Here is a 27,603-nt window from a genome sequence, read left to right on the forward strand (position 1 = left end):
AGACAGCAACGACATGAATCTATCACGTTATAAAAACCAAGGGACTTGAACTTATACAGCTTTATTTACACAGTAAAAAAGACAAATACAACTGCAGAAATAATACAAATGGTCTATTTAAATATCAATTCAAGTGTAAGAAGAGAAGAATTTACTAACCAAAGTCAACAACAACACCCCTAAGGCTGTTTGGAGCAAAAGTGGAGTTTCGCTCTTTCGGTTTTCAATCATGGACGCTTCATTTTCTCGAGGAATACTGCAGGAGGAAAATGTAGGAAATACAACTGAAAAGTTAAGAATTATTCAGAGGCAGTGTAGTGCAGCATTTCCCAAATACATAATAAAAAAAGACATAAAAATAGGTCTTAAGTAAATGTGAGGTCAAAATCTAAAGGACATTGTATCTGATTATTATTTTGATCCCAGAACTTTACCACTGATCAAATTACAGTCAAGCTAAAGCACAATGTCCTGTGTTTAATACTGACAGTGAAATCGACTTATTCAAAAGGAATTTAACGTTTTGAATGGTTAAGGGATAGGCAACAGCACCTTTGAAGTCTTGCAATCACTCGTAGTCCTCACCACACTGAAAATGGAATATGGCACAACAATATTATGCAAACATGAAGTTGCCAAAAGGCATTGCACTTAATGAAGTGCTCCCAGGGGATATCTATTAGCTGCACTGCAGCCTGATGAGATTTCCCTGTAATGCAAGCATGCATTAAAATCTGCAGAAAACATCTGGAAAAAAAAAATCCTGTACCACTATTGCCTTTCACAACATTAATGACAATGGTGTCTACTGGCAGCACAGTACAGCACAGACAGTTTTAAGACTCATAGCCCTGATCCTGGTTTGCATGCTCTGTGCACAAGAAAGTAATCAGTTATTAGAAATACACGCACATGTACAATATATTCACGGTTCTGCACCTTCAGTGTGTTACAATCACAAGCAATAGAACATCTGCATCTGATCCGTTTGAGCTACAAAGAAACATAAAAGCTACAGCAGAGACATAAACCTGCATGACTGGCAAATGAACGCTGAACTTCCCCACACATCGAAAATGACTTTCAATTTCATATAAACTTTACCGATCTCTGTTCACAGTCGAAGACTTATCCTGGTTCCTTTTCCCGAAACATAATAAGCCATTGTTGCGAAACAATTTTGAAACAACTGTGTATCAGAATTTCTCAAGTAGGGCAGGGCAATATGTACATTACACTAAAATATGACTAAAATGGGGAATAATGCAAATAAGGGTAGTTGTTTTATTTTTTTAGTAAATAATAGCATAACAAAGTAGCTTACTTTGTATGTATTTAATCAACTGACTCAGGGAAAAAAAATAACCAGTCCCATTTTGTTGTTTCATCTATAAAGTGTTTGACAAAGTCTTTGTTGTTTCTTTAGTCGATCCTGCCAGATAAGTATCAAAAATTAATTTCACCATAATCTTGCTACTGTTAATAGAATTCAAGAATGACTCACACACTATATGTATGTTCTGTTTTTCTTAAATATTTTGTTATAAGCTTAGTTTTGGTATTAGCACTGGAAATTACGAGCCTCGATTGTTACCCAGTCTGCTTCAGTAATAACTTAACTAAATCTCAGAATCATCAAAGTACTATGGATGCTATTACCATGGAGCCATCTTCAGAAAAGTACATCTCAAAGTAACCTTCTAGACATATTTCACATCTTACAACAATCCAAAACCTGTGGCTCAAGAACATTTTGTACAAATAGCACACTTAACCGTAAAAATCTTTTATAGGCAAGATTTTTCTGCACATCTGCAGACAAAATAAACATCCCACACATCTCCCCACAGTAATCAAATACCTCTGGAGCTCACTGCAGATGTGCCACAGACTCAGCGTGAAGATAAAAATTACATTAGTTGGAGACAACACAAATCTGATGGCATTATTGTTTCACATTCCTCCTTTATGATCATCTTCACTTTGTACTGTGGGATGGACACACGCTGTTGGAGGATTCTGCTGGTATGAGATTTATATTTGTTGTACACAGGGTTCGCAAGACTCCGCGACAAGAAAATAATTGCAATGCACTAAATGTATGTGGAGCATATAGTGCCGAGCTTCAGGGGTGGGTGGCTGGGGAAGAGCGAAAGGGGACTTGAGCCTGAACATGCAGTGATAAAAATTACATTCATTTAAGAGTGAGCAGACAGGGGCAGGTGGTTACTGAGGCAGAGATGAGACCCCCTGATACAGATCACCCTCTCCACACATCTATTGGCAAATTAAATTCTCTAGCACTGCAGCCAAGCCACAGGTCGAACTGCATGTATCTGAACAGTCACAAGGCAACCCAAGAGTGCGTTCACTGCACCGCGAGGCACAAGGTTCTGGATTTTCTTCGAACCTGTGCTTCAGATCTCCATTTGGCCAAATTTACACTCATTTGAATGCACCCTCAGATAAGAACTCTTACTGCATGTGAGATGAATTAAAAAAAAAAAGACAATTGATGCCATCCTATGAAAAGAGAAAAGGTAATAACTTGACAATAAAAGAATAAGTATCCTACATGTGTGAAAAATAAGTGAAACCCTTCTGGTTGTGTTTTTCATGCACAGGAGATTTAATTCATATAACCCATTGCCACATCAGGAGTGTGAAATAAATCCTGCAACACAACTGAAAGCAGGCCATCTGTTTTCCCCGAGAAGGTGTAGAAGGAACCCCTAACAGGGCCACCTGCCACAGAGATGTGAGAGGAACACCATGGATGTGGAAAAGAATCTGGAAACAGTATTGAAGGCCTCCATTCATTTGTATGAAAAGCTGCTCAGTGGCACATGATGCCAAAAACAAAACAAAACAAAACAAAAAAAAAACATGGGACTTGTGCGTATTTCCACTTCAGCCGCTAAGATCCACTTTAGCCCTGGAATTATTGTAAAAGTGGTAATGGAACTTGATCTTGCTACTCCTGTAGACCTTCCAACTTCCGTTTAAAGCGGCTTCCTTTTCAATGGAAGTCTCTGGGGTCAAACAATAGGCAACACACTTTGGCCCCTTTGAAATCTTGCGTCAACGCCTAGCTCTTCCTGTATCAGGTAACTCGAGACATCCGTTTGAAAAAGTGAAATGTTCCTATTACATTGCACACTCTACACTTCCTGTGTGTGTTGTGTACGTGTATGTATACATAAGTGTTTTGCACTCTTGACATTCAGCAAGGATGATATCCTTGCTTTTTCATAACCCTTTGGGCAAGTAAAAAAAGAAGTTAGACTGTTATAGTGGCATTTCCTCTGAGGGGAAACCCCACTCAAACTATTGAAAGACACGGAATTTACACCAATGACACGCCCAAATATTGAGCGCTCACCTGTCTAAAAACACATATCTGTTGCTACGCTAGTCAGCTCCACAGCTAACGTGGCTCAGCTAAAGCAGAGAGATATGTCTTTTTCATCTTAGAGACACTTCCTGGCAGCCTCTGGTCTGAAAAAATGTCTTGATGAAAACAAGCTCTTACAGTAGCCTACATGTTTATCCCTCCCTAAAGGGTTATGGCTTAGGTCCTTCATCGGTCTCATCTGAAACTGGTAAGCTCCAGCCTCCATGTCTCCTGTAGCTTTATTGCACCGCACCCTTACTGAGCCAGACTAGGCCGGAGATGTGTGTGTTTGGGCCCAGAGTTCTCAGGTTTCATTGCTCAGATGTCACAGTTGACAGTGTTGAATCCGGGGAGGGTAACCCGGCCCTTCCTCCTGAGGTCGCTCTCCGGGCCGGTATTGATCCGCTGAATCAGGCTTTTCTCATACAGGAGAGGATGATAGGCACCCAGTGTACAGGCAGCATCGTAATAACGCTCGTGGTAGTGACACAGGTCAGTCTGCCTCATGGAGGGGATGTACTCGTACACGTGCACTTGCTCGCACAGCGCCATCATCAGGAGGATTCCTGCAATTCCATCACAGAGAGGCTAAATCAGATTCTGATATTAGAAGTACTTGCTTCAAACCATTGGATTAGTATGGAATTAGCCATAGACTTTACACAGAGTCTTTTGACTGGTAAAACTGACACCTTGATAAACTTTTTTTTTTTTTTTGCACTGCTCAAAGTGAAAAATTGTATTCATACCCCAAGACTTTGGCAGGAGAAAGTTTTAAGATGACATAGAAACACTTCGATGTGCTGCAGCATCCTTTATGGCATTATCAGAACCAACACATGGCATCAGAAATGATATGAAGGAGGTCCAGCATAAAAATGACAACAGTACAGCATGGCTGGTAACACGGATAAAAGGATTACTAGTAAATCTAATCTAAAGAGATTGTGCAGACATAGTAGCAAAGACAAAAGGCAAGCCTTTGTCTTTGTCCGTGTGTGTTGTCTTAAGGTACTTGAAGCAACATTTTGGATTATTTGTTTATTTTATCAAGTTCAAGACATGTTTTAGAGCAGAAAACCTGCAGGCTGTAAAACTGAGGCAGTGCTGCAAAATTAGAAAACTAAATCCAGCAAACTACCAGAAACACATCAGCAATTAAAAGCATTAATTGCAGCCCCGCTCTGGGTATCCGTGGCTCATATTGGCTGAAAAAACACATAACATGAAGCCCTAATTAACTGCATACTTGAACATGTCAGGAAAGCTGATGAGAAAATGATGAGAAGTTGGTTCATCAGAATGAGCAACATATTAGCAAGAAGTCATGTAATCCATAATTAATTTGAAAATATTGATCACAGCTTCTTTAAATGCAGTTAGCGACTGCAACCACAGCTTTCATGCTCCAGTGAAAATAACAGTGGGTTTTCAGGTCAGGAAATCTGAGCCAAACCGCATGATTTTGTGGGACTGCTTTCTACAGATGATCATTTCTAATCAATTTTTTAATCGTTGTCAGTGGTCTTGCAATTTAACAACTACCCTCCATACTGATTAAAATTACCCCAAATGAGAGAATCTGGGGTGAACAGACAATAACTCCTCTCAACATGTGCATTGGACATAGAATCAGTCAGTTCAATGTGGAAAGGAGATTACAAATTTAAATGTGTAAATTCTTCTGTTGGAAAAAAAAAAAAAAAACAGACAGGACTGCTCAGTAAAAGCCTTCTGATAAAAAAAAAAAAGACCTGAATACATAATCTATGAAGACGAGTTTGCCTGCCTCAGCAGGCTCTGCTCATTTTACACACAGTTGTATTGCAAGCACTATGAACACCCTCATACATTTTGTAACACTCTGTTTTCAGTCTACATTGCTTTGTACCTCGCTGCAGATTTCTGTTTATCATTTCTTTCCTCTGATAATTGTTATTCTGCTCACAACCTGCATCCACACCTCCTGTTGTGCTTATTTGCTCTTTGTGTTTTTGTGAGCCAGTTGGCTGCGAATGTTATACTTGAATTACCTTTAGCACACATATTCACACCCATTCTCAACATATAAATAATGACAAAAAAATAGTTAGCGACACACACTATATCTTGCCATACATTCTGTGAAGATCTTCCAAAAATCCAGTGAGAAGCTGTGATATATCAAAAAACATATGCATGTTTCCATTATTCTAATTTTCTCATAATTTGATTTTGTTTTTCAAGTTGACATCTGCACCAGCAGTATAACATCAGAAGAGTGCATAATGACAAAATACCCCCCAAAAATCAAAATATTCTTTATCTAAAGAGAAAAGAAAAAAAAATTGAAGCAAAGGAACAACAGTTAAGGAAAATGGCACTATGACTCATTCCCTCACAGTATCCTATAAAAGAAAACAAGTACTCATTTTTCAGGCAGCACTTACTTTCTGGAGAGCAGCTTTCAACGTAATGTGTTAAAATACTTTTTAGGTCAAGCAGAGCACTATGGGCATTAAAAGCCACCCACTCGGTTCAGCAGGTCAGTGTTTCTCCTCTCAAGTGGTTCTATCCGTTAACACTGAGACCATGAGCATTAAGGTTTTATTTGCCCGGTCGAACTCCAAATAGGTCTCCAAACTGCTCTTTAGAAAACAAAATCAATCTTGGCCTCGGGGAAGTGCATACATTCACCCTTTCTTCTCCTCTTAGTTCTACAGGTGTTTCCTGATTCTGTTTCACTGTGATCACTGGTCAGCGCAGAACTGCAACACCTCCATGCCTTCCAAGACCACAGTCATTCAGCTAAACCACAGAGTTTCCAGCAACACGGTGGCGTGCACTGCCCAGATCTCCACGGACGCCCTCAAACAGTGCGGCAGTGCTGCAGCCCCCAACCTGACTACCCCTCCCGAGGTCATGACATGACTGGAATATTATCAATGTGACCAGACAGAGGGCTGGGAAAGATCAGCGGGAAAGAGATTCTTTGCTGTGGGCTATCATGTAATATGGACAGAAAAATTCAAAGAAAATAAATGTACGTACTTGACCTGTTAGTTTTGGTTTTAAAGAAAAAGATTCAATTTGTGTTCCATGAGTTTACAGTTTTATGTATGTTAAATGTGGAAAATATATAGAACCATCACATTTACAGTATGATCTAGTGTATAAGGGCACCAGAACATCACACCTACATGTGATTGTTGAACATTCCAATTCTAAACCATTGCCATTAAAATGTTGCTAAGTAATAGTGAACGTCAGAGTGCGCAGATTTACTCCTGCTCAGCCGCAATAGCATTATTTTATAGCTGTCAAGCTCTAATGTCAGGTGATACAGTCTGCCTCACAGCCTTCATCATTCCAGAGGTAATAGCTCAGTGCAACGCAGCAAAGATCACACATTATTTTACTGAAATGTCCTAGACTATTAGGGTAGTATCATTTATCTGAACAAGAATATGGAGAAAACAATAAAAGCAGCCCTTGATCAATTGATCAGAAACCTAGTTGACACTGTGACCCCCCCCCTCCCCCCCCCGAATTTAAACCCTTTATTAATATTCTAAACAAAAGGAACATATTTTGTTTTAACAGCATTTGAATAGTTTGGTTCCAATGTCATGCTTCTGTTCAAATCATGGCCATGTTTTCCAAACAAGCATGATGGCTTGTTATTACGGGTGAAGCACTTAACAGTGTAAAATGTCAACGCAATGTGAATAGTTGAAATAACGGACTGCAAAAACTGCTTTAAAGTGTGGTTTCATTATACTCAAAAATAAGTTATCTGTGTTTCTTTGGTCACGACTGTTAGCCTGTGGCAGGGTTAAGCACTGCTACTGTGAAAACGAACAAAAAGCTGATTTTCAGTATAAAAAAACATTTCTGATTAAACAAACAAATATCCAAAGCAGAGGATTAAGAAAGAAATTGAATAACTGGAATCTATTTAAGCGGCTGACTCAGTCCACATAAAAACAAGATACCGTGCAACAGTCTTGGCTCAATTCTTCTTTCAGCTCAATAAATGCAATTTGACTTTCATTCTCATGGCTCTCTGGCTGGAGTATAATTACTGCTGTATACAGTTATGATTATGTGAACCTTGTCCAACATTGTATTTTACCTATGATAAATTTAGCGTCATTACTTTATTTTCAAAATGTCTTGATTTAAGGGCACAGCAGCTTTTGATCTGGCTGATGTGAATACCCATGCCTGAAAAAAAAAAATCACAGGAAAAACTCCTGTTTTGTCCCCAAACACCCAAGAAAGTCTATCCAAAGTATCAGGTGGTGCAGTGCAAGGCTCCACATTCATCGTGTTCATTCTGAATGCCTGGTTTTGTTTTACTATATGTATTTCATTCATAAGTAAAATAGTATTACGTCTGTGAATGTGCAATAAGGTATAAAATAATACAACTATTTGTTACCTAATCATCATTACTTCTAGTAGTGGTAGTTGTTGTTTTAATCATATGGGACATTATGTCTGATCTTGTCAATTGAAAGGCTGTGCAGTTGTAAACTTGTGAAGAGTTGGTGAGCTGTACATGAGGCTCACATTCTCGAGATCTCCTTGAAGCTTTACACAAATATGTTGCTTTGTTTTGCCCCCCTCATTAATATCAGTATGAGAATTCCGAGCTGCCTTTTGTCTTCAAAAATCAAGTTTACCAATAAAATTGATGTGTCGAAGAATATCCATTGTCATAGGGCAAAACTAGCATATTTCCTTTTCTCTGCAGGTAAAATATCAGAATACAATGAACTGCATAACATTGTGTCTGATTTCCCTGCTAAAGGTATAAGCAGCTACATTAAAAGGCACAATTTGCTTTATTTTATGCTTTATAAGTTTAATGTGGGTGTTTGTCCCTTGGAGTTTAAACACATTTGATAAAAAAGTTGCCTAGCTCTGTATTGTCAAATAAAATAAAAACACTTAAGTTAAAAACATGATGGACGTCAGTGCATGGACAAGATCCCGTGGGTACTCCAGAATTGTGAACTGCGTATTAGGTTCATGATTTTAGTTTTATCATCAGAAAGCCCATCATACCAGAGTTAACAAAGTGCATTCTTCAATTTAATTTTTGCCACTGTTCCCTATTGAAAAGGATTCTGTCCTCCACCTTGCGTGACATGCTGATTATTTATGGGTGCTGTGTTATAAAAATGAGGTGACACTGTTCCTCTCCTGATTTTTGCACAAAGTGATTGAAGCAAAGATCAAGAGAAGCAGAATTTGTTTTTAAACTTTTAACAAGGTCACATTGTTAGGATTGCTGAAATGGTTCAAGGTAAAAAAGGAGCAGCTGAAAAATATTCTGTTAACCCCCCTTTTCTCAGTTAATATGTCTACTGTGTGATGAAACTTTCATGGTTTTCCATTAAAGATTAGATGCTGCTTCCAGTATGATCTTTTTTCAACGGTCCCATTCCAATAGTAACCATCCGGTTAGCAACTAGGTGCTGCCACTGACCCAGCAAACCTAAATACTATAGAAGAGGTTATAATCCAGAGGGAAGAGAAGGTAGAATACTTCTTGTCGTAGCAACTGGACTTGAATTTCTTCACTTGAAGATGTTTCACCCCTCATCAGAGAGGCTTCTTCTGTTCTAATGACCTGTGAGGAGTTTCTGAATAGACCCGCCAGGGTTTTCAGGGGGGTCAACATCATGGTGGCTTGCTATGTCAATGCAAGAGTTGATTTGCAGAAACTAGGTCATAGGGTTTTCTATTTTGCTAATGACGGTGTCATCAGGTGGGGACAAATGATCAACTTTTGGGAATTACCTGGTTTGGAATGTGAAAAGGTAAAGCCAGACTGCTCTAAATGTGAAACAAAAGAGTGAAACCTGTCGGATCACGGACTGAGTCGCATGTGTAAGTTACCAGGGCTGGTTCTGGTGGTGGATCTTTCCTTTTTGTTTGGAAGGTGCAGATCTGTGTGTGCAAATCTGTCTCGGTATCGATCCCAGTACGGCGTTATATGTTGTAGTTACCCCGGTAACTTGCACATATGCAAGAATCAACAAGAATTCACCATGATCTGGATGACTGAGAACATCCACAGACAAAAGGAGAATAGGGAATTCTCCAGAGCAAAGAGTAAAACTTAAAGCTTCTAGTACAACTTTTTCAAACTTGACAAATCCATCATTTAAATACCAAAGTGTGCAGGTGCCAGGAAAGATGGATTTCAAGAGGAATGGTAAATGACACGTGAATAGTTAATTCATTTATGCCCGAAGCATACTTGGAATTTAGAGACCGTGCACTTTTCACCTATCACGCCATGTTAAACTTATTTGAATGCGCTGGGTTCTTAAGGCCACAAAAGTTGCAAATTCATTAAAATGCACGCCACTAAAATAATAACAATTCGATCTATAAGGCAAAAGTCCTTACTTATCTATATTAAGCATCAATTCGGAAACATTTAGCAACTCTGTGTGGTACACAACTGTACTTTTCACTTGCTCAGTGGGAGATTTTGCCCAATGGATCCACTAAGGGAGGTCTGGAGGATGGTGGAATGTTGAGATACAGATCCGACTTTGAGCACAAACTATTAACCCCCCAGGCAGCAAATAAAACAAGATGAAAGAGCTTGAGGTTGATAACTTTTCAGATAGGAATGCAACTGGATCAATAAATAAAAAACTTGCACTGCGCCTAAAGACAGCAAACATCCAAGTGTCTAACATGTTTTGCCATTGAACTACAGCACATATTTGATAACTTCTGCAATACCTTTTTTTACTGACTGACCGCAATATGATAACTGATCTTTTTATTATTTTTAACCCACTCACATTGTAGTGCACAACTGCACTACACCAAGGATTGAGGGTAATTTTGACATCTTGGATTGACAGGGTTGTGAAAGAGGAGAAAACAAAACCCTCTATGATCTCTAAAAAGAAAATATGTGCCATAACGAAAGAGTCGGGATTGTTGGTTCGGCTTTGTGTGCAAATATCAACCGTAGAAGATTCCTCTGGCACGAGGCTGGAACATATAGAAGTGATGCTTATAACATTAGCTCACAGAATTATAATTAAATTTATCCAGGAATATCCCTGGAATCTGTGTTCAGGTCTGTTTCTTAACAATTTAATTAAGAATCTTCTATAAACTAAACACAGAGGATAACAAGAACCTTGGGTTGTTTGTTCGTTTTTTGGATGAGCCAAAAAAATAGTGCACAAAGACATGATCTTCGAACAAAGTTATCTTCAGCCCCCTTATACATCTCATAATTATAGTATGTGGTTTGATTCAGACAGGCGACCTTTCCTTGTTGGGTTTGTACTTTGCCTTGTCTGCGTGGGTTTCCTCTGGGTTTCTTCCCCACATCGTCCAAAAACATAGAGCAGGTTAACTGGGAAAATTGACCAGAGGGTGAATGGTTGTCGGTCTGTGGTCCTGGGTACCCATGGATAATGGATTGATGGAAAAAAAATAAAATGCAAATTATTCACCAGTTCTAAAAAAAAATTGTTTTTGGTTCCACCAAAAGACACAGGAAAAGTAACACTGCTGCTTATCCTACAGTCAGCCCCCTTGAGTATTTCCTCACCAAGACTGCTTTTGTCACCCATCATGGATATGAAAGAAAGCAAAGCCATTGTTGGAAAAAAAAATGTGGTTAAAATATGTGATGCAAAATGGTGGAACTTCTTCATTATTTCATTTCAAATAAAGCAAATTTAAAAAACATATAATCTGAATACTCTGTGCCTGAGAAAGACTGTACAAGGAGATACAGCAGTGTTATATACTGTAGCTTAAAAGTAGTTATATCTTCTTTGATCGTAGCCACGACTTACTTGGGTAAGTCGCTGTAATCAAGGTGACCTTTTCTGCATTGAACAACCTGGAAGGGGGGGGGGGCATTAGAGATCTCTCGATAGCTCAGCCAGTGGTGTGCTCTGTCTACATATGTTGTTCAGCGCGAGTGCTTTATAGCCTATAATGTTTGATGCGGTGCAGATAATTCTGTCCATATTCTTTATTGCTTATCTAAGTGTTTCCCGACCTGACAACAGAAGAAAGCGGCAGGATGTTCTAGGTCAGGCATCGGCAAACTATGGCCCAAGGGCCATTTACTGCCCGCTGGGCTTTTTAATCCGGCCCGATGAACTTGAAATTTCATTATAACTAAAACTCATTTAATTCAAGTTTTCCCTGAAATACCTGTGTTCCCCGAATAGATGGCGCACTCCTCATACACAGACCTTTGTTTGAGTGTGCCCTATTTCTCTCTATGTCATTATTTTTTTCCACCTAACCCTTTGAACCCTTCTGGGGAAATTAACGGATCACGGAAAAGTGGACAGTGAGTGTTTAACTAAATATTTTTTCACTGAAGTCCAATCAACAACTGTATGCCTGACATGCCAAGAAACTGTTGCAGTTTTCAAATGATACAATAGCACTTAGTCACGAAGCATGTTAAGTATGCTTGTAGGCACTCACCACAAAAACAGGCAGCCACAATTCAGAGGTTGACGGCTAATTTATAGACTCAGCAAAAATGTTTTCACCTTGACTCTACATCAGCGGTCAGAAACCTATGGCTCACAAGCCATATATGGCTCTTCTGGTGAAGGCATATGGCCCCAAGACAATTTTGAGTTGGGGAAAAAAAAAAAAAAAAAAATCAGTTTGGAACTGTTTTCAAAATACTTGTGATATTTCTTCCCAATACTGTGTCATTTTAAAGTAAACAGAAATTAGTTTTGAGGATACATTTCATGGGTCACCCGTGGCTCGGGACGGGAGCCAATGACTTCCGAGCACGTCCGGGTGAAGAAATCAATTTTAACAGATAGCCAACTAGTTTTTTCCGCTTCAACCCTTGTAACGGAAAAGATGGCGAAAAGAAAAAAAGACGAAGATACCGATACCGTGCGCTCCAGGCTGCGTGGACAGAGGAATTTGCATTTGTGGAGAGAGGAGGATCTGCGGTAAATCAAAAATGCAATGATAAAATTGCATCGATGAGCCGGTCAAATATAAAGCGGCACTTTGAACAAAAACCATGCAGCACCAGAGGTCGCATTAAAAGTAAGACATGTATAATTTATTATACGTTAAAAATACTATACGGCTTTCAATTAAATATATTTAGAAATATTTGGCTTTTATGGCTCTCCCAGTCAAAAAGGTTCCTCACCCCTGCTCTACACCAACAGAAAAAGAATTCAAAGACTTTACTGAGGCTCTGTAGTGAAGAAATAAGAAGTTGGAAAGATTTTAATAGCAGAATGCAAATGAAGCAGGGGAATCGGAGACAGACAAGGTTGGTGCTGGGAAGACAGGGAGGCTCAGAGGCTCCTGAGGCCCAGCAAGAGAGCGCGGAGGTTCCTGAAATCGGGCAAGGGTGAGTAGGCTCCTGAAGAACAGAGAGAGAGTGTAGAGGCTCCTGAAGCCCGGCAAGAGAGCACAGGGCTCCTCAAGTCCGGCAAGGGGGCACAGAGCCTCGTGAAGCCTGTCCAGGGAGCGTGGAGGCCTCCTGATATCCGACAAGAGAGCACTGAAATAGGCAGGGTCAGTTCCAGGAGATCTCCCGTGGTAAACAAGGCAACTTGTCCACAAGGAAGGGAAAGAAGACTATCTGGCAACTGGTGGGACAATTAAGTCCACACTGATTGCCTGCCATGGGCAGCAGTGGTGCGTTGAGATGTGCCAACTCAATTGACAAAGTGGAACCACCCGAAAAACTCCTGAGAACCATGACAACCAAGGAAAGTTTTACACCAGCATTCAAATTAGCGATTAGCCATGTTTCTTGACCTCTTAATGACGGCACATAACATGGTGACGTTGTGAGGCTCCCCCTACATATGTGAGGAGACATTGAACATCACGAACGCCAAGAATTGCCCCAACAAAACTAACTCCAGGCTTTGATGCACTGGTAAAAAAGGGAGAACAACACCATTCCCCCTTAAACTCAATATGACTTTCTCAATGATGTTACAAATCATTGCATGTGAAAAATTATTTGTACAATAAGCCCTGCATATAGTGTTCATGTTTTGATGAAGGGCCAAGTCATTTTGTGTAATGGCCTTTATATGGACTCCTATTCTATCTATGTCATTTATATTAGTGCACACATACACTCTATCCATCTGTTCCTCTGTCAATTATTTTAACCTACTGTGACCTGAGAGTCCACGAGTTTGTCCACCCCTGATTGAGGTCATGGCTCCATTAAAGTCCACTTGTTGACTCCTGCCTTAGTTTCTCAGAGAATATGACTCTTTCTGCATTACATGTTTATCATTGGGGTTCTATTTAAACCTACAGCTCATGTAAACACCAGGGACATTGAAGAAGACTATGATTGATTCCCTGTTGAAGAGAATAACTGCATCCACTGATCATTCCTTTTTTATGGTCCATGATCATTTCTGTCACATTTCCTTTTTCCCTCATTCGGGACCTCATTCGGGAACAGACAGCATTCTGGAATATTATGACTTCCAAACATCTGGTCTGTAGAAATCTGCATTATCTCACAAGATTAGTCCCATGTGTCTCCATGTTTCCATTCAGTGTGCCATCTGAATAGGGAGCATTGAGTCAAAATGGTTAACTAACCTCTAATGATTACATCTTCATTATTTTGCATTTTCTGCAAGCATGATACTGACTGGGTGAGAACTGATCAGCCAAATCAGTCCCCTGGTATGAGAAAGGAGGGACTAGGATGCACCTCTGTTTCTGCTATGCAAGCACGGATTACATAGAAGAAATATTTTATCTGTCAAATTGGAACAAAAATAAGTCAGGTTTAACACTAAAACAGGATGCTGAAGATTAATCCTATTGTTGATGTAGATCAAGAACAGGACTAGAATGCCCAGTGTTATTTACAAAAGGAAGGGAAAGGCATTTTACAATGCAAATATTATATTGTGTCCGCTAATAATTGAAATGCTGCAGAGGTTGTCAGTTGGGCTTGAAGCGGACATGTGCTTTGATAAATATTTCATCTGTGTTTGTGTGTGCGTGCGTGTGTGCAGGCATGTCTGCATTGGCACAAAATTGTCTATAGGAATGAGCCAGGAAATGGCATGATAAGAGAGAAGGGAAAAAAATGCTGCAGTCAATGTACCCCGCATATATTGCATGTGTGTTCTCACCAATGAACCCAGATGAGGGAGGATTGGGCTGGATGTTCTCCTGAGTGTTACCCTGAATCACATCCCACAGTTGCCACACGTAGCTGGGGTGAAGGATGTAGAAGGGCTGGTCAGGCTGGAACTTGCGGTGCTCAACATACGGACCAAACAGGTTGTAATCTGGACTGACAAACCACTGAAAAAGAGCGAGATAGACGGGGGGGGGGGGGGGGGGGGGGGCAAGAAAGCAAGATTAATACCTCATATCTCAAAACAGACAGCTAGAAATTCACGTTGAGAATTTTTCAACACTCTTATTGGATTCTGAGTCCTCTAAGCTTCATCTCTCGCACGCCGCTAAACATGTGTCGAGCATTTCAAATTGCAGAATGAAATCAATATGGCAGTCAGGTCAATCGGATTCCATATCACCGTCACCAGAGGAAGACAGATTCCTGCGGAAAGAGATTGCAGTGCATGTCCAACATGTTCAAGCCCCTCCAGTGAAAAATGGGTTTTAGTTATTGCTCATTCATTTGGATGTATGACCTTCTCTGCGGAGAAAGATGGTAGTGCAGTGTAGACTCAAGTGCAGACTTGGGATCCAATATGGAAGTTCAATTCCCCAATGTTATTGGCCTTATCAATGGATTTTATATTGAATGAGGGAGAGTGAGGAGGTGCCATGATTTGAACTCTAAGCAGAAAAAGCTGAAATAGGTATAGTTTATAAGATATCACATGAATATTACAGACTGAACAGAATCGAAATTTCAAGACATACTCTTATATTCCACGTTGCTGTACTTCTGTGGTTTGTACTAATCATCTGGAGACTAATAAATATATGAGATGGTACATGAATGCATCCTCTTAGGAGACATTATGTCAACTGACCTTATACATGAACAGGAATACAAGTAACTATAAACATTATTTAGTGATATTCTGTTTTGAGTCACACAAGTAATTAATGAATTAATGAATTGGAATAGCTAATCTTAAGAAGAAAGGTACCAGTGCTGCATCACATACAGAGCAGTGTGGGGAGAAGATATCTGGGTCGGAAAGAACGACTGTAGGACATGTTGGAGGAAATATGATATATGAAATCACATCATGTCGTCATCAGATCAGGGGCATTGGGAGGCTAATTTGAATATAATGTATAATTCAATATATGAAGTCTTATTCTTATCATCTGGCTTTGGGGTTGCTTTCTACATAGTCCAGGAACCAGCAGCTGCACCTGCCAAGTGTTCTGAGGCATCAGGACATTGCATACTCTTTCCCTGCGGCTTTATTTTTTTTTTCACGCTTTTGCCCAGAGGAACTCAAAAGGAAGAGCAGGTGTAAAGAGTTTCTCTAGGCGTGACTATCAGGAGACTGGAGGCAACTCTTGAAAGCAGCTCAGATGATGATGATGATGATGATCATCATCATCATCATCATCATCGGGATTAGCAGCAACCACTAGATACGAGTACAGTCATCAGATGAGGCCCCTCTTTCTCAGGCAACTGAAACCGACCGCTGATAAATGTATCAATTTTGATAAAGGACATTAATAAATCCAATGAACAAAAATAAAACCTATTGTGTATTTATGGATAATTCAGTTGAATAAACATGACAATTAAACTGTTAATTTTCTCTGTTCGCTGCCTGATAAAGAATCTCAAGATATTTTGAAGGTAGTAGGAACATGTAAGTAGCCATGTTGGATGTGAAGTAATGGGTTGTAAATATAAAAACAATCATATTTTAAAAGAAAGTATGTGGTCATAAAGGTAATTCGTTAAAATGTCCTCAGTAATTTGCTGAGTGGGAAAAAAACTAAACTGTCTGCCCCACTATCTAACCTAGGGGTAGATTAAGTTGAATAAACGTGACATTTTAAACTGTTCATTTGATAACAAACAGTTTAACAATGTTTGACAACGTGACAATTAAAACTGTTCATTTACTCACTGCCTGATAAAGAATCTTATCTACCCTAGGGTAGATGGGGGGGCATTTAGGGTAGATAGGGGGGCAAGAAAGGTGAAAAGATGACCGAGACAGATAGTGAGTGAATCAAGTGAAAGAAAGCACATTCCTCTGCTTTTGTGCTTCTGAAGACCGTTTGCTTCACTTGAGTTCTTTTATCAGATCAGACAGGCAGAAGGGGCATTCATTCATCGCTGGCAAAAAAACTCTCAGTATCCTCCAAACCATACCAGTCAATTGCTGCTGGGAATGTTTCTTTTTCACGAGAGCCGGGGATTCAAATTGAATGGCAAAGCGAACTTAAGTGCCAGTGAGTATGATGATTTGAAGGACCAAGAGCGAAAACACATGAAGCAATTTTGAGTGCGATGTTTTATTTACATTTGTGACATGTGACTTTGTAAGATAAATAATGTATGCAGTTCCATGTGTATATAGTTCCAAATAGAAATACAATAAGACGCTGGGCGGTGTATTGTTTGCTTGTATGATAATCTAGATAGATCCTGCTAAATAACGGGCTGTGTGTTCCAAGGAGAACCACCTTACAACAGATGAATAACAGCTTCTTGAGTGATTGTGCAAACACTGTGAGAAAAATTGGTCAAAGGTTTCACAGAGGCAAATAATAAACAGAACGGCATGTTGCTATCTAAATCGCCGAGGAAAAATTGTATATCTGTGATAAAAATCAATCTATCATGCAAATCAACATTGTAAAATTCAGGAATACTGTCTGTGATTGACAACCTCCTCTATTGTGAATTTATGGAAAATGTCCTCGGGATGATGCTTCGGATCACCTTGGAAAATAAAAGGAACATTGCTCAATTGGCTTCACCAGAGGCTTGAATTGTAAAAATTACATTTCATGCTGGTGAAGTGCATTCTTAGCAAAAACAATACTTGGCAATGAAGGTCAGCTATTATGACTATATAAGGAGACTAGAAAATCTTGGTCATAATGGAGAGACTCTGGAGTCACATTTCATAATTACTCCCAATATTGTTGCAAATACCTGTAAGTAGGGATTGAAAGTTTGGTCCTCAACAATTGGCTATGTCAAAGAGACAAATGAAAACCCACTCCTACTCTGAAAGCCCTGCAAGGCATACCGTTACTGCCTGTTACCTAACATTTATGTCACACCGGAAATTACATGTGGTGTACAAGACACTTTCATTTTGAAACTGCAGATATGGCAGGCAAAATGATTTAACTCCTCAATTCTTCATGAAAGGAGATTAGAATTATAGACTGTGCACTGACACTGTGCACTGACACAGTGAAGTACCTCTCAGTTTTGTATAAACATTCCGTGGGCCAAAAATTCAGATTACAACACTAAAAGCTCCCTGGATCAGCCGATTAGCCAAGTAATCCTTTCAACTTCAACGCAAATGATTATGTATTCTACAGGCATTACATCTGACATCCTGAGATATTTCTGTTTTACTCCAACTCTTTCTCGCAGGTGCTTTTACAGTCGGGCCAAACAAAAATGCTGGCGCTCCATCAGTTGGCCTAGAAACAAAACAAAAAAAATGTGAAAACTGTAAGTGAATGAAATGCGATTATGTAGAACAAACATCTCAGCTGCACAGTCTGCCCTCAAACTATTACAGTATCTGAGGAGAGATTTATGCTGGGATTACACCAAAAGATTTTAATGGTCACAAACTAAGGAAAATAAGAAAATTTGAGGAGTGTTACTGGAGTTGCGGTGTACTCCCGTCATCTTGTTCGGTACATATCAGGTGGTAATATCAGCTGTTTGAGATCAGTCTTTTCCTAGTCTTGGGCTTATGACAATATCAAATGTGTTCGATATTATTGCAAGTCTCTCAGTCTTTAAAGGGATGTAACACAAACAACAACCAATAAATGAGCTCGAATAAAATCCGTAAACAGACAAACAATCATCAGAACAGTAACAGTATCAGAACAGTATTGGCGGCAGACACAATATTTCTTTGTGGGATGAATGAACGGGAACTTTGAAGGACGTCCTGATCAGTATGGATTGTCCAGAGAGAAGAACAGGGGGAGGAGTTGTGGGCAGAACAGCCCAGCGTGTACAATGTCAACTCTCCGACGTATCACCACCGGGTGGAGAGGGAAAACATTACTTGGTAGGAACAAAAGGCTGATGGAATCTAATTATAGCCTTGAAATGGTGAAAGACTGTGTCTGATTCACAGTCATTGTAAACTGTCTAAGAGTAAAGTTTAGACTAAAAACTTGCCTTTAAATGTGAGTAGGTGTGAGATAATAGCTTCGCACAAGTCATTTTTGAAGTAGCTGTGGTTACATGCCATTTTAGAGAAACAGTACATTATGATTCAAAAACTCTTTCCAACTATTGGGAATATGTAATTGAGGCACAATAACAAAAAAGCTCAAGTAGAGGTACTTTACTTTAAAAGAGGCATAAATTCTATCTGACATACAGTGTTCAAACAGACATTTACATGATACCCATTGAGGGTTTCTCCTCCCCCTTTGCAGTATGCTATTGACACTCCACTGCATGATTTTCAAATAATTTCAAGCATACAATTTGGCTAAGGGCAACACCCAAATCCCACAAGCAGCATTTTGTAATTAAAAATGTAAAAGGTTTTCAGGGTTTTGGCTCTTTCCTGGAGATCAACATTCAGCAACAATCTAACTGGGATGTCAGTTTCTAGCACTTGACATCCAGTATTTACATTGACAGCAATGATTTCAGATTCTGATCCTTTAATTCTGCTTCACCCACAACATTGATTGTTTTTATCTAAGCACACTGCTGCCATGACGACTTCTCCCACCTTGGCTTGGGACTTATGATAAGAACAAAGGATGTTTAAATCATTCCCACAACAGCGCGTAACTTTCAAGGACATTTTGTTCTCTGTGTCATGCAAGCTCTCTGCTGGCTAGGAGTTTTTAATGTCCGGTAGTACTCCACCTGGAGAGAAATACTTTATTGATCTAAATAATCCTATTCCTTAATAAAGTGATTCTGAGAGTTGTGCTGCTTTAGAAATAAAGATGCCACATTCTTATGTTCTCCATTATGTTTGGCAAAAAATAAATTTTCCTTTTTCAGTTTTGTTGAATAATTATTAGAATTTAATGAGAGCTTTTTCACCAAATCATCTTTTTCAGTTTTACCTATAGTTCACATTACCAATAGGTAATCTGGTAATAAATCCTGAAATATTGAGCAACATGATTAAAAACAAATATATAAACATTATAACATAAGGCCGTCTTGCACAAATGAAAATACTTCCACAAGAATTAATTTCTTTTTTGTTGCCATCCCAGACTTGTCAATTAAAAAAGAGAATAGCAAAAAACACCATTTAAATTTTTTTTCATTACGGGTCAAGACAAATAGGAGCTGTGCAAAAACAGGTGGGAGTAAGAGAGAGGACAGATAACAAGGAAGATGAGCGAGGTGATGAGGGGGAGACAGGTTTACGCTCATCTTTGGTCGCCGGAGGTGAGAGCAACGGAGGAACTTACCTTGCGTAAGTTGACTGCGTAAGGCGCGGGGTCCCAGGCCACCAGAGTAACGTTCTTATAAATAGAACTGGTGTTGAAATGGTGTCTGGGATTTGCCAGGATCTGTGGAGGGGTAATGTATTGTGTTGAAAAAAAAAAAAAAATTGAATGCATTCAGGCATCCATTTAACGGGCAATAGTTTGTCAAAATAGGGCAGCTCAAAAGCTAAACTATAACTGAACAGTTGAGTGGTTTCTGTATAAACCCAATTAACAACCCCAAAAGGCAAAGCTCTGTCAGATACTCCTTTCTATTCATGATGCATGGTGCCAGGCTGCACGCTGGCTCACCTGCGAGTTGATGATGCGGATAGTTGTTTTGTTTCCCACGTCCTTCTCATATCCCTCCGTAGGTGCAGCGTTAAATCGTAGAACTGCATCATGAGAGTCTGAAAGACAAATGCAAAATACCTGAATCAATGCAATCATATATAGATAAAGTACAATAGGAGGACCAGGTATGTTATAATTTCAATAACAAATGGTTTGGGAATGTAATATTTCATGTATTTGTTTGTTTTTCTTCTGTATTATGCAATAATTGCCAGGCCCATTTCAATGAAACATGGTGGAGCATGAATTAAGAAAAAAACGTAGTTCAAAAATGTAGTTCAGATGCTATTAAATGAAATTCACTTTTTTTAACCATTCCTTTATGGAATCTCCAGAGATGAATATGAGTGGTTATTGCAACTAGTCCATTTGTTTAAATGATCACCAAGATTTCTATTTAACAAGCTAGCAGTTTCACAATTCTGCCCCTGGATGTTGGAAAATAAGTCTTCTTCGTCACGACAGAACTTTATGGGAAAAACAGCACATTTCATTCCAGTGACAAAAGAAACACTGAGCCGATCAATGAACTCCAAAGAGAAAGGAAATCCAAGCTTTTATGTATGGAAACTAAATGTGGAGATGTTTTACTTGCTTTGTTGCAACATCTATGACAAACAAACAAGTATTGATACAATTAAACAATCAAGCTTTGATTAATAAGCCAGTTTGAGAGGCTGTTTTAACTGAACTCAAGTCTCAGTAAAAACTAAGCATTGCCATGACAACCTTTGACTACAGGTAAAGCTCAGTGAAATAATCTGATTCGACGCATCTCTGATGTCTCTGGTGTTTGATAAATATTTGCCTGACATTTGTGTCCAACTCACTCCTTCTTTATCTCATTAAACCGTAATAACATTGTGTCACTGCTGCTTGCTCACATTTAGAAAATTATACTCAGACATAAATATTTCAAACTGCTGGTCATGATATGCTGACTTTCATAAATTTTAAACATGTAGGAGACATTTTCATTAATTTCTCTCTGTGGTTCTCACTGCAGGTTGTCAGAGTTTGATTCGATAGAATTTTACCCTTTTTTTCTGGAACACCATCCAGTTAATACATGGTATTTTTTTAAATATATAAATCCACGTATAAAAAAAAACACCAGAGCTTAGTGGCATTATTTATCCTTTTTTCAAAATTTTCATGAAAAGCAATATTCTGATAAGCCATAAAATGAATTTCAAACCAGGAGCTTTTACACATCAAGGCTCATCAAGGTCCCAAGTCTTAATAGGCAACTGACAGAAAATGAATATATTTAAGGGAAACTGTGACTCAGAATATGCAGTCTATTAATTTGCAGATGAGAAAAGGCAATGTCATGCATGCACACACATACACACCTTTTTGGCAGATTAGTAACAAACCAACATCAAATGTACTGTCTGAGGTGTGATAGGGCCAAAGAAAAGCACAGTAACAACAGCAGTGTACAAATCTGTCACTGAATTACCAATGTGCTCTCTAGTGGTTAGTGAGGGTACCTGAAGGACGCCTGCAAACACAAAGAGCTTCTCTTCCAATCACTATAGTCCGTATCTCTGCACGTGCACATCGTTTCTTTCGGTTTCTATTTTGCCCTTCACACTTCCCACCTACAAGAAACTCTCCGTCTGATAAATGGTTTTGGAAATAATTGCAAACTTGTAATATCTGCCCATTTGTTGATCAATGCATCAATTCCAGATCCTCCTGTGTTGATCTGACACCAGAATGGATGACCCTCCAGCTTCTGATCTGGTTCTACTTCATCACTGCCAACATTGGAAAGCTGTACCGCCACTCAGTATTCACAAGTACACGTGTGGCAGCAAGACCCACACATCATGGCTCACAGTGATGGAAAGTAAGCATATTGACTTTAGATTTGTACTGCTGCTTTAAAACAATTGCATTTATCTTATCTTATCTAATCTTTTTTTCAGTAATTAAATTTTCAGTGACAATCTCAAATCCAGTACTTGTTAGAGGCAAGAATTACAATGATCACAATACAGAACTGCAGGGGTTATTACTCACTGATAATAGACGGAATTGACTTAGGACTGAGCGATAAGCCCAATATACAAAAGTCTGTTTGGAAATAAAAATATCAGCTTAGGTTCAGAAATTAAGTTTGTCCTCAATATAATCAGATCACTTTAATTCCTATTTCTCAAATGTAAAAGGCAACATTTGGGAGCAGTACTGAGTGTCCTTTTTAAATATTTTTTCACATGCTAAAAACAATTAAAGTCAGTAATTAAGGTAATTTAACTGCAAACTATGTTTGGCATATTTTTAGGGTGATTTGATTACATATTTTCTCTTGTTTTTCTATTCTTCTTGCGTATTGTTTCTCTTTTGATTTCGGCTATTTCTATATCAAGAGGATTTTTTCTTGTCAGTGTGAAAACTATGGTGGGAATTAATTAGAGAAAAAATTCAATCAGGACTTGGACAGTAAACATTTGTGTCATACATTTTTAATTTAGATGGAGCAGTATTATAGATCCTGCAACTCTGTGGAAATTAAGTAGTATAAATGAGCATGCCCTTTAATATGTACATCATTGTATCATGTCGGATTCATATTGATGATTTTTATTGTAATGGACGATGATGCTCAATCACTCATGTTTAAATCCATTGTTACTGTTATTTAATGTTTTTACTGATTATGATGTTTATGGTTGTAACCAGCTGTATGTAAAAGATGTTTTGTATTTAATCAAAATTGTGGCTGCTCTAAAAAACAGCTGCTGCATAATCTTTAAGCCAGATTCCACCACACCTACCAATTCAGAATTTTTAACTTCAAACCCCTCTGCTAATTCTCAAGGTAGCCTGAATAAGCCTAAACTTTGAGGGGAAACATATTTGAATTCTCTCTCTATTGATGCTAAACATTGTATTTCTTCATCGACAGACAGTGAACAGTGACAGACCTGTTTTTTAATTTGCCCCCCGGCTATGAAGGAATAGTGAAGGGAAGGGAGCAGCGGGGTGTCTCATCTGTGAACTCTCAGCAGGGAAAACTCATTTTAGGTTACTCGGTAAAGGAAGAGCTCACAAATCCACAAGCTGTACCATCTTTTTTAGATTATTTTCTCTAAAAAAAAAATTGGCATAAACCTTCCATTTCAATCATTTCCATCTTCTCACCTTTATTTACTTACAATTCTCTGATTCTGCTTTTTATGGCGATTATTATTACAGACAAGAATTTATACAATTTCATTTTGACTTGTTATATTCTCACTAAAAATTGTACTTCATTACAGCTGTGATAAAGCTGCTTTATCATTAATGAGAAAAATACTGACTTGACATTATTTTGTTCTGGGGAACAAAACTTTACACACACACACACACACACACACACACACACACACACACACACACACACACACACACACACACACACACACACACACACACACACACACACACACACACACACACACACACACACACACACACACACACGTGATGAAATGCAATGCAATTTAAGAGACGGACGATTTTTTCCTACCATTAAATAATAGTGTATTAAACCCCCTTACCAATTGGAACATAATCACATCAATATGCTACATCTGTATATATCGGTTATCATTATATTTTACAGCCTATTGGAATCTCATTTGGATCCACGGTCCTGGACGCCATTCAGTGTTTTGTTGTTCCGTGCAATGGATGCTGTTCCTACTGTTGACCACATGGTGGCAGCCAAACATTAAACATACGACTCAAACCTCAGTTGCGGCTTCACATTCTGCTTAGCAATCACTGGCCTGATTATCTCATTCTAATCCGATGAGTATTACTATTTATTGTATCAAAGTAATTTCTAACAAAAATTTAATACTTGGGTAACGATTCAGTGCAGACGTCGGTTCGCGGATGTGGAGGGGTGATGGAGAGCAGGAGCAGGCAGACCATGTAAATGGCCTGGAACTATCACAGTTTCAATTTCCTGGATAATTAATGCAAAAAAAAAAAAAAAAATCAAGCTTTAAAAACCTAGTGAGGCTGTTCAATAATTTGCCTGCTCCATCCCATCCATCTAATTTGAGGAGTCTGGACGTTGCATAAAGAGCTCTTGGAACTGAAAAGAAGAAACGGCGGCTGTTTGACACAGATATATGGATGGGTTCACCCCGCTGAAAAATGTTTTTCTTTTTATTTGACGGCTTAATCCATTTGGAGGATGACTCTGAGGGAATAGGGGCAATTATTTTCAGCGTTTGTATGTTCAAAACAGGCAAACAGTGATTAAAGTGCAGAGCCAAAACAGGCGAGCTCTCTTCCTTACTTTAATGGACAGGAGCAAAGCACAGAGATGGAGGATGATTCTGCGTCAGAGATGGGAAAACACCTACAGAGTTATAAAAAAAAATAAAAAAAGGGGGCCTGGAAGTCCCAGCTGAGAACTGCTCCGGTTTTATTTGCCTCTGAAAATAGTCTGCTTCTGTCAAAGGTTTATGTTAAGAAATGTTCATGCAGCGCCACAAACAACTTGGAGATATGATTTAATTGCCCCTCATCTTATTTATTGTCTTCAGACGAAATTTCAGTTGTCTGAAACTTGAGCCGGGAACATGCTCATGTTTTCAACTCTTCTTACGGGGAAACATTTCAAAGCGTGACGGGACGTCAGCGGTGATGACTGCTGACAGAATCGCCATCTATTCCGCTGCGACCAAATGTTCACAGATGACAAGTGCAGATATAGATGTTCTGGTAAAGTTATGTGGTTTACTTTTCCTTCTAGGACATTGTTTTCTAGGGCAGTCAGAGTGTTTATCACTCAGTCAGCATATTGAAATATAAAAAAGGAGACACATAATGCATAAATCAAAAGCCCTTCATATTATTTCAAGTATTTGCTCTGAGCAGCTGAATTCACAATGAAATTGAAGGAAGCTATATGTGATGCGAAGAATCCTGATTGGTTGCCAGAGGGGGTTGTGTTTTTTTTTTCTTCTGAGCCATCTGTCCTTGAGTTCACACTCTCCCCACTTCCCAAATGGCTGCCAAAATCTCTAAACCAAGAGCACACACATTAAAACATAAAGCCTATTAGGCACGCACTCAACCTCCGCTTACGATCAGCTTGATAAGTTAATCAGTAAACGCCATACAGGAACCTGCACTAGTGCAAGGCATTAGTTCAAATGGATATTTGATGACCTTTGAAATTTTGAATTTTAGAGGGCCATTATGACTTGAGTGGAATACATGAAGAAAAGATAAATCATGTTTGAATATATAAACAGTTATGTATGAAGATTCTTCATCGGCCACATGACTCAATGGGGTTCAACTGGATTTTTCCACAAGCTACAGCAAACATCATAATAGGGATCCCGCCAGGGCCGTGCGCTACCAAACACAGGTTGTGTATTGCTTTGTAGCCAGGGGGTTAAAGGGATCATAGAACGCTTTGTGGCAAATTGAAGACTGCCCTGTCACTTTCTACTTTTAGCCATCTGTAACCCTTTGTGACCTTTGTTTCATTGGTCTTTATGATGCAACGACAACTGTGAGTGAGTGATTTTTAGAGGAAACAGACTTATATGTTATGTTTCTGAATTATAAGAAATATCTTGATTCATCTTTTTTTAGTGGTACCTCAAGCTTACTTCTCATTGATTTGGGATAACACTTGAGTTTCAGCAACACCAACAGGCCCTGGTGTAGAACACTACTAAGGAAATACTGAAATGTAACTCCAGGCATGCCAAGAAATATCAACAGAAAGTTCATCCTTTGAAACTGTTCTGATCGGAACACGTATGAGTGCTTTTACATCACTTAGGAATGTACCTCTCACCTTTACGAATCGTAGACTCATGACAAATACTGGGAAAAGAGCAGTTTGAAGCTTTGAAAAGCCCTGCGGCTCTGCTTACCAATCTCCTTGCCGAGTCCAGAGCTCAGGATGGCTCCGGCCGAAGTTACCACGGCGCATGTCTTGAAGCTGCTCCGGTCCTTCCACCCGTACAGTTTCTCCAGGGGCAGGGTCGGGACGAGGCGGGCCCAGCCGAGCGAGGAAAAGGGTTGCTCCGAGCCATCCACTGTCTTCAGCCGTCCTTGAGTTTTCATCTGACACAGCAGCTCCTTGGCACTCAGGGCGGCTCTTCGATGGCCCTTGTAGAGAACATGGTGTTTGTTGGCGCTCACGTAGTCCTTCATGGCGCGCTGCAGGCGAGGGCTCAGCATGCCGGCAGACACGCGGCCCTGCCACAGCCGCCTCACGACCGACGCTGATTTGGAAAAGGAATATTCCTCCAGGTCGGAGGAGTCCCCACCTGCCTGCCTGCCTGCTGTAGTCCTAATTCTGTCCCCCTGTTCTTCCTCTTCATTTTGTCTCTCGTCCTCCTCTCCTTCCTCCCCGCCATCGTCGCGTGTTTTAAGGTTCTGATATTCCACGGTCTGGGAAGTTCTCTCACGACTCTTAACCACGAGGTCTGAGTGCGAGCCCACATTTTCAGTTCCAAAAGAGGACCAGGCAGCCAGGCTCTGGGGGTCTAGGTAGTCTTGGTGGCTCGTCTCGTGGCTTCCATAAACAGCATACGGTGCACCGTTAGGCCTGTGGCTCACCTCTAGGCTAGACTCTGGGGTCACGGAGCCGGTGGAAGGCTCCGACTCGGGTTCATCACCGGGGTAAGTTGTGGTTAAAACGGACGCGGGCTCCGGTTTGGACCCCATGGCGGCATGCAGCTGATGGGAGGCCTGTATTGAGGCTAGGCGCCGGGTGTCAGGGTGCTGAGAGAGCAAGGAGCCAGCAGAGGTCAGCGGCTCGTCCACTCGCACATCCAGGAAATAAGAAAGGAGGGCAAGGAAGAGGAGAGCCCAAGCCATTATCCCCACCAACACAAACCTCCGCCACTGCCTCATACTGGACTTCATGACCTCTCACACACACACACACACACACACCGGCTCAGCTGGCCCACCAACAACAAACACCACAGCCAGGTCTTTGCCCCAGAGGTCAGCTGGAGGGCCCCTGGATGAAGAAAAAAAAAACATAATTAAACTACAGATTAGACTAAGAAAGAAGCAGAAAGCACGTTTTCCATTCACACTAACCTCAATTAATCATCCTATTTCTTCATATCCATGCGAACAGCAGGAAGTTGCAAAACCCTGAGAAGAGAAATCATGCACATGAGTAGAGTCAGGAGAGAGGCACT

At 39.8% G+C, this 27,603-nt stretch overlaps 2 protein-coding genes across 2 annotated transcripts in view; one reads left to right on the forward strand and one right to left on the reverse strand.

Moving 5' to 3' along the window:
- tmtops2b (teleost multiple tissue opsin 2b) overlaps positions 1 to 8,807 on the forward strand; it is a 33,633-nt gene extending 24,826 nt beyond the window's left edge. Inside the window, exon 4 of the mRNA XM_086145136.1 lies at positions 6,089 to 8,807. Within this exon, the coding sequence (XP_086001262.1) occupies positions 6,089 to 6,304 (216 nt within the window). The 3' untranslated portion in view covers positions 6,305 to 8,807. The remainder of the gene's footprint in view (positions 1 to 6,088) is intronic.
- On the reverse strand, positions 47 to 27,603 carry st6gal2a (ST6 beta-galactosamide alpha-2,6-sialyltranferase 2a). Its single transcript, XM_086145134.1, has 6 exons — positions 27,500 to 27,603; positions 26,317 to 27,416; positions 20,366 to 20,463; positions 20,036 to 20,137; positions 14,551 to 14,725; positions 47 to 3,960 (listed from the first exon to the last, which is right to left on the reverse strand). The coding sequence occupies exons 2-6, from the start codon at positions 27,314 to 27,316 to the stop codon at positions 3,713 to 3,715; spliced, it is 1,623 nt and encodes a 540-aa protein (XP_086001260.1). The 5' UTR covers positions 27,317 to 27,416; positions 27,500 to 27,603; the 3' UTR covers positions 47 to 3,712.

This window comes from Fistularia commersonii, chromosome 4 (assembly GCF_037954325.1).
Source record: "Fistularia commersonii isolate RoL2024-O1a breed Wild chromosome 4, RoL_Fcom_v1.0, whole genome shotgun sequence".
NCBI lineage: Eukaryota > Metazoa > Chordata > Actinopteri > Syngnathiformes > Fistulariidae > Fistularia > Fistularia commersonii.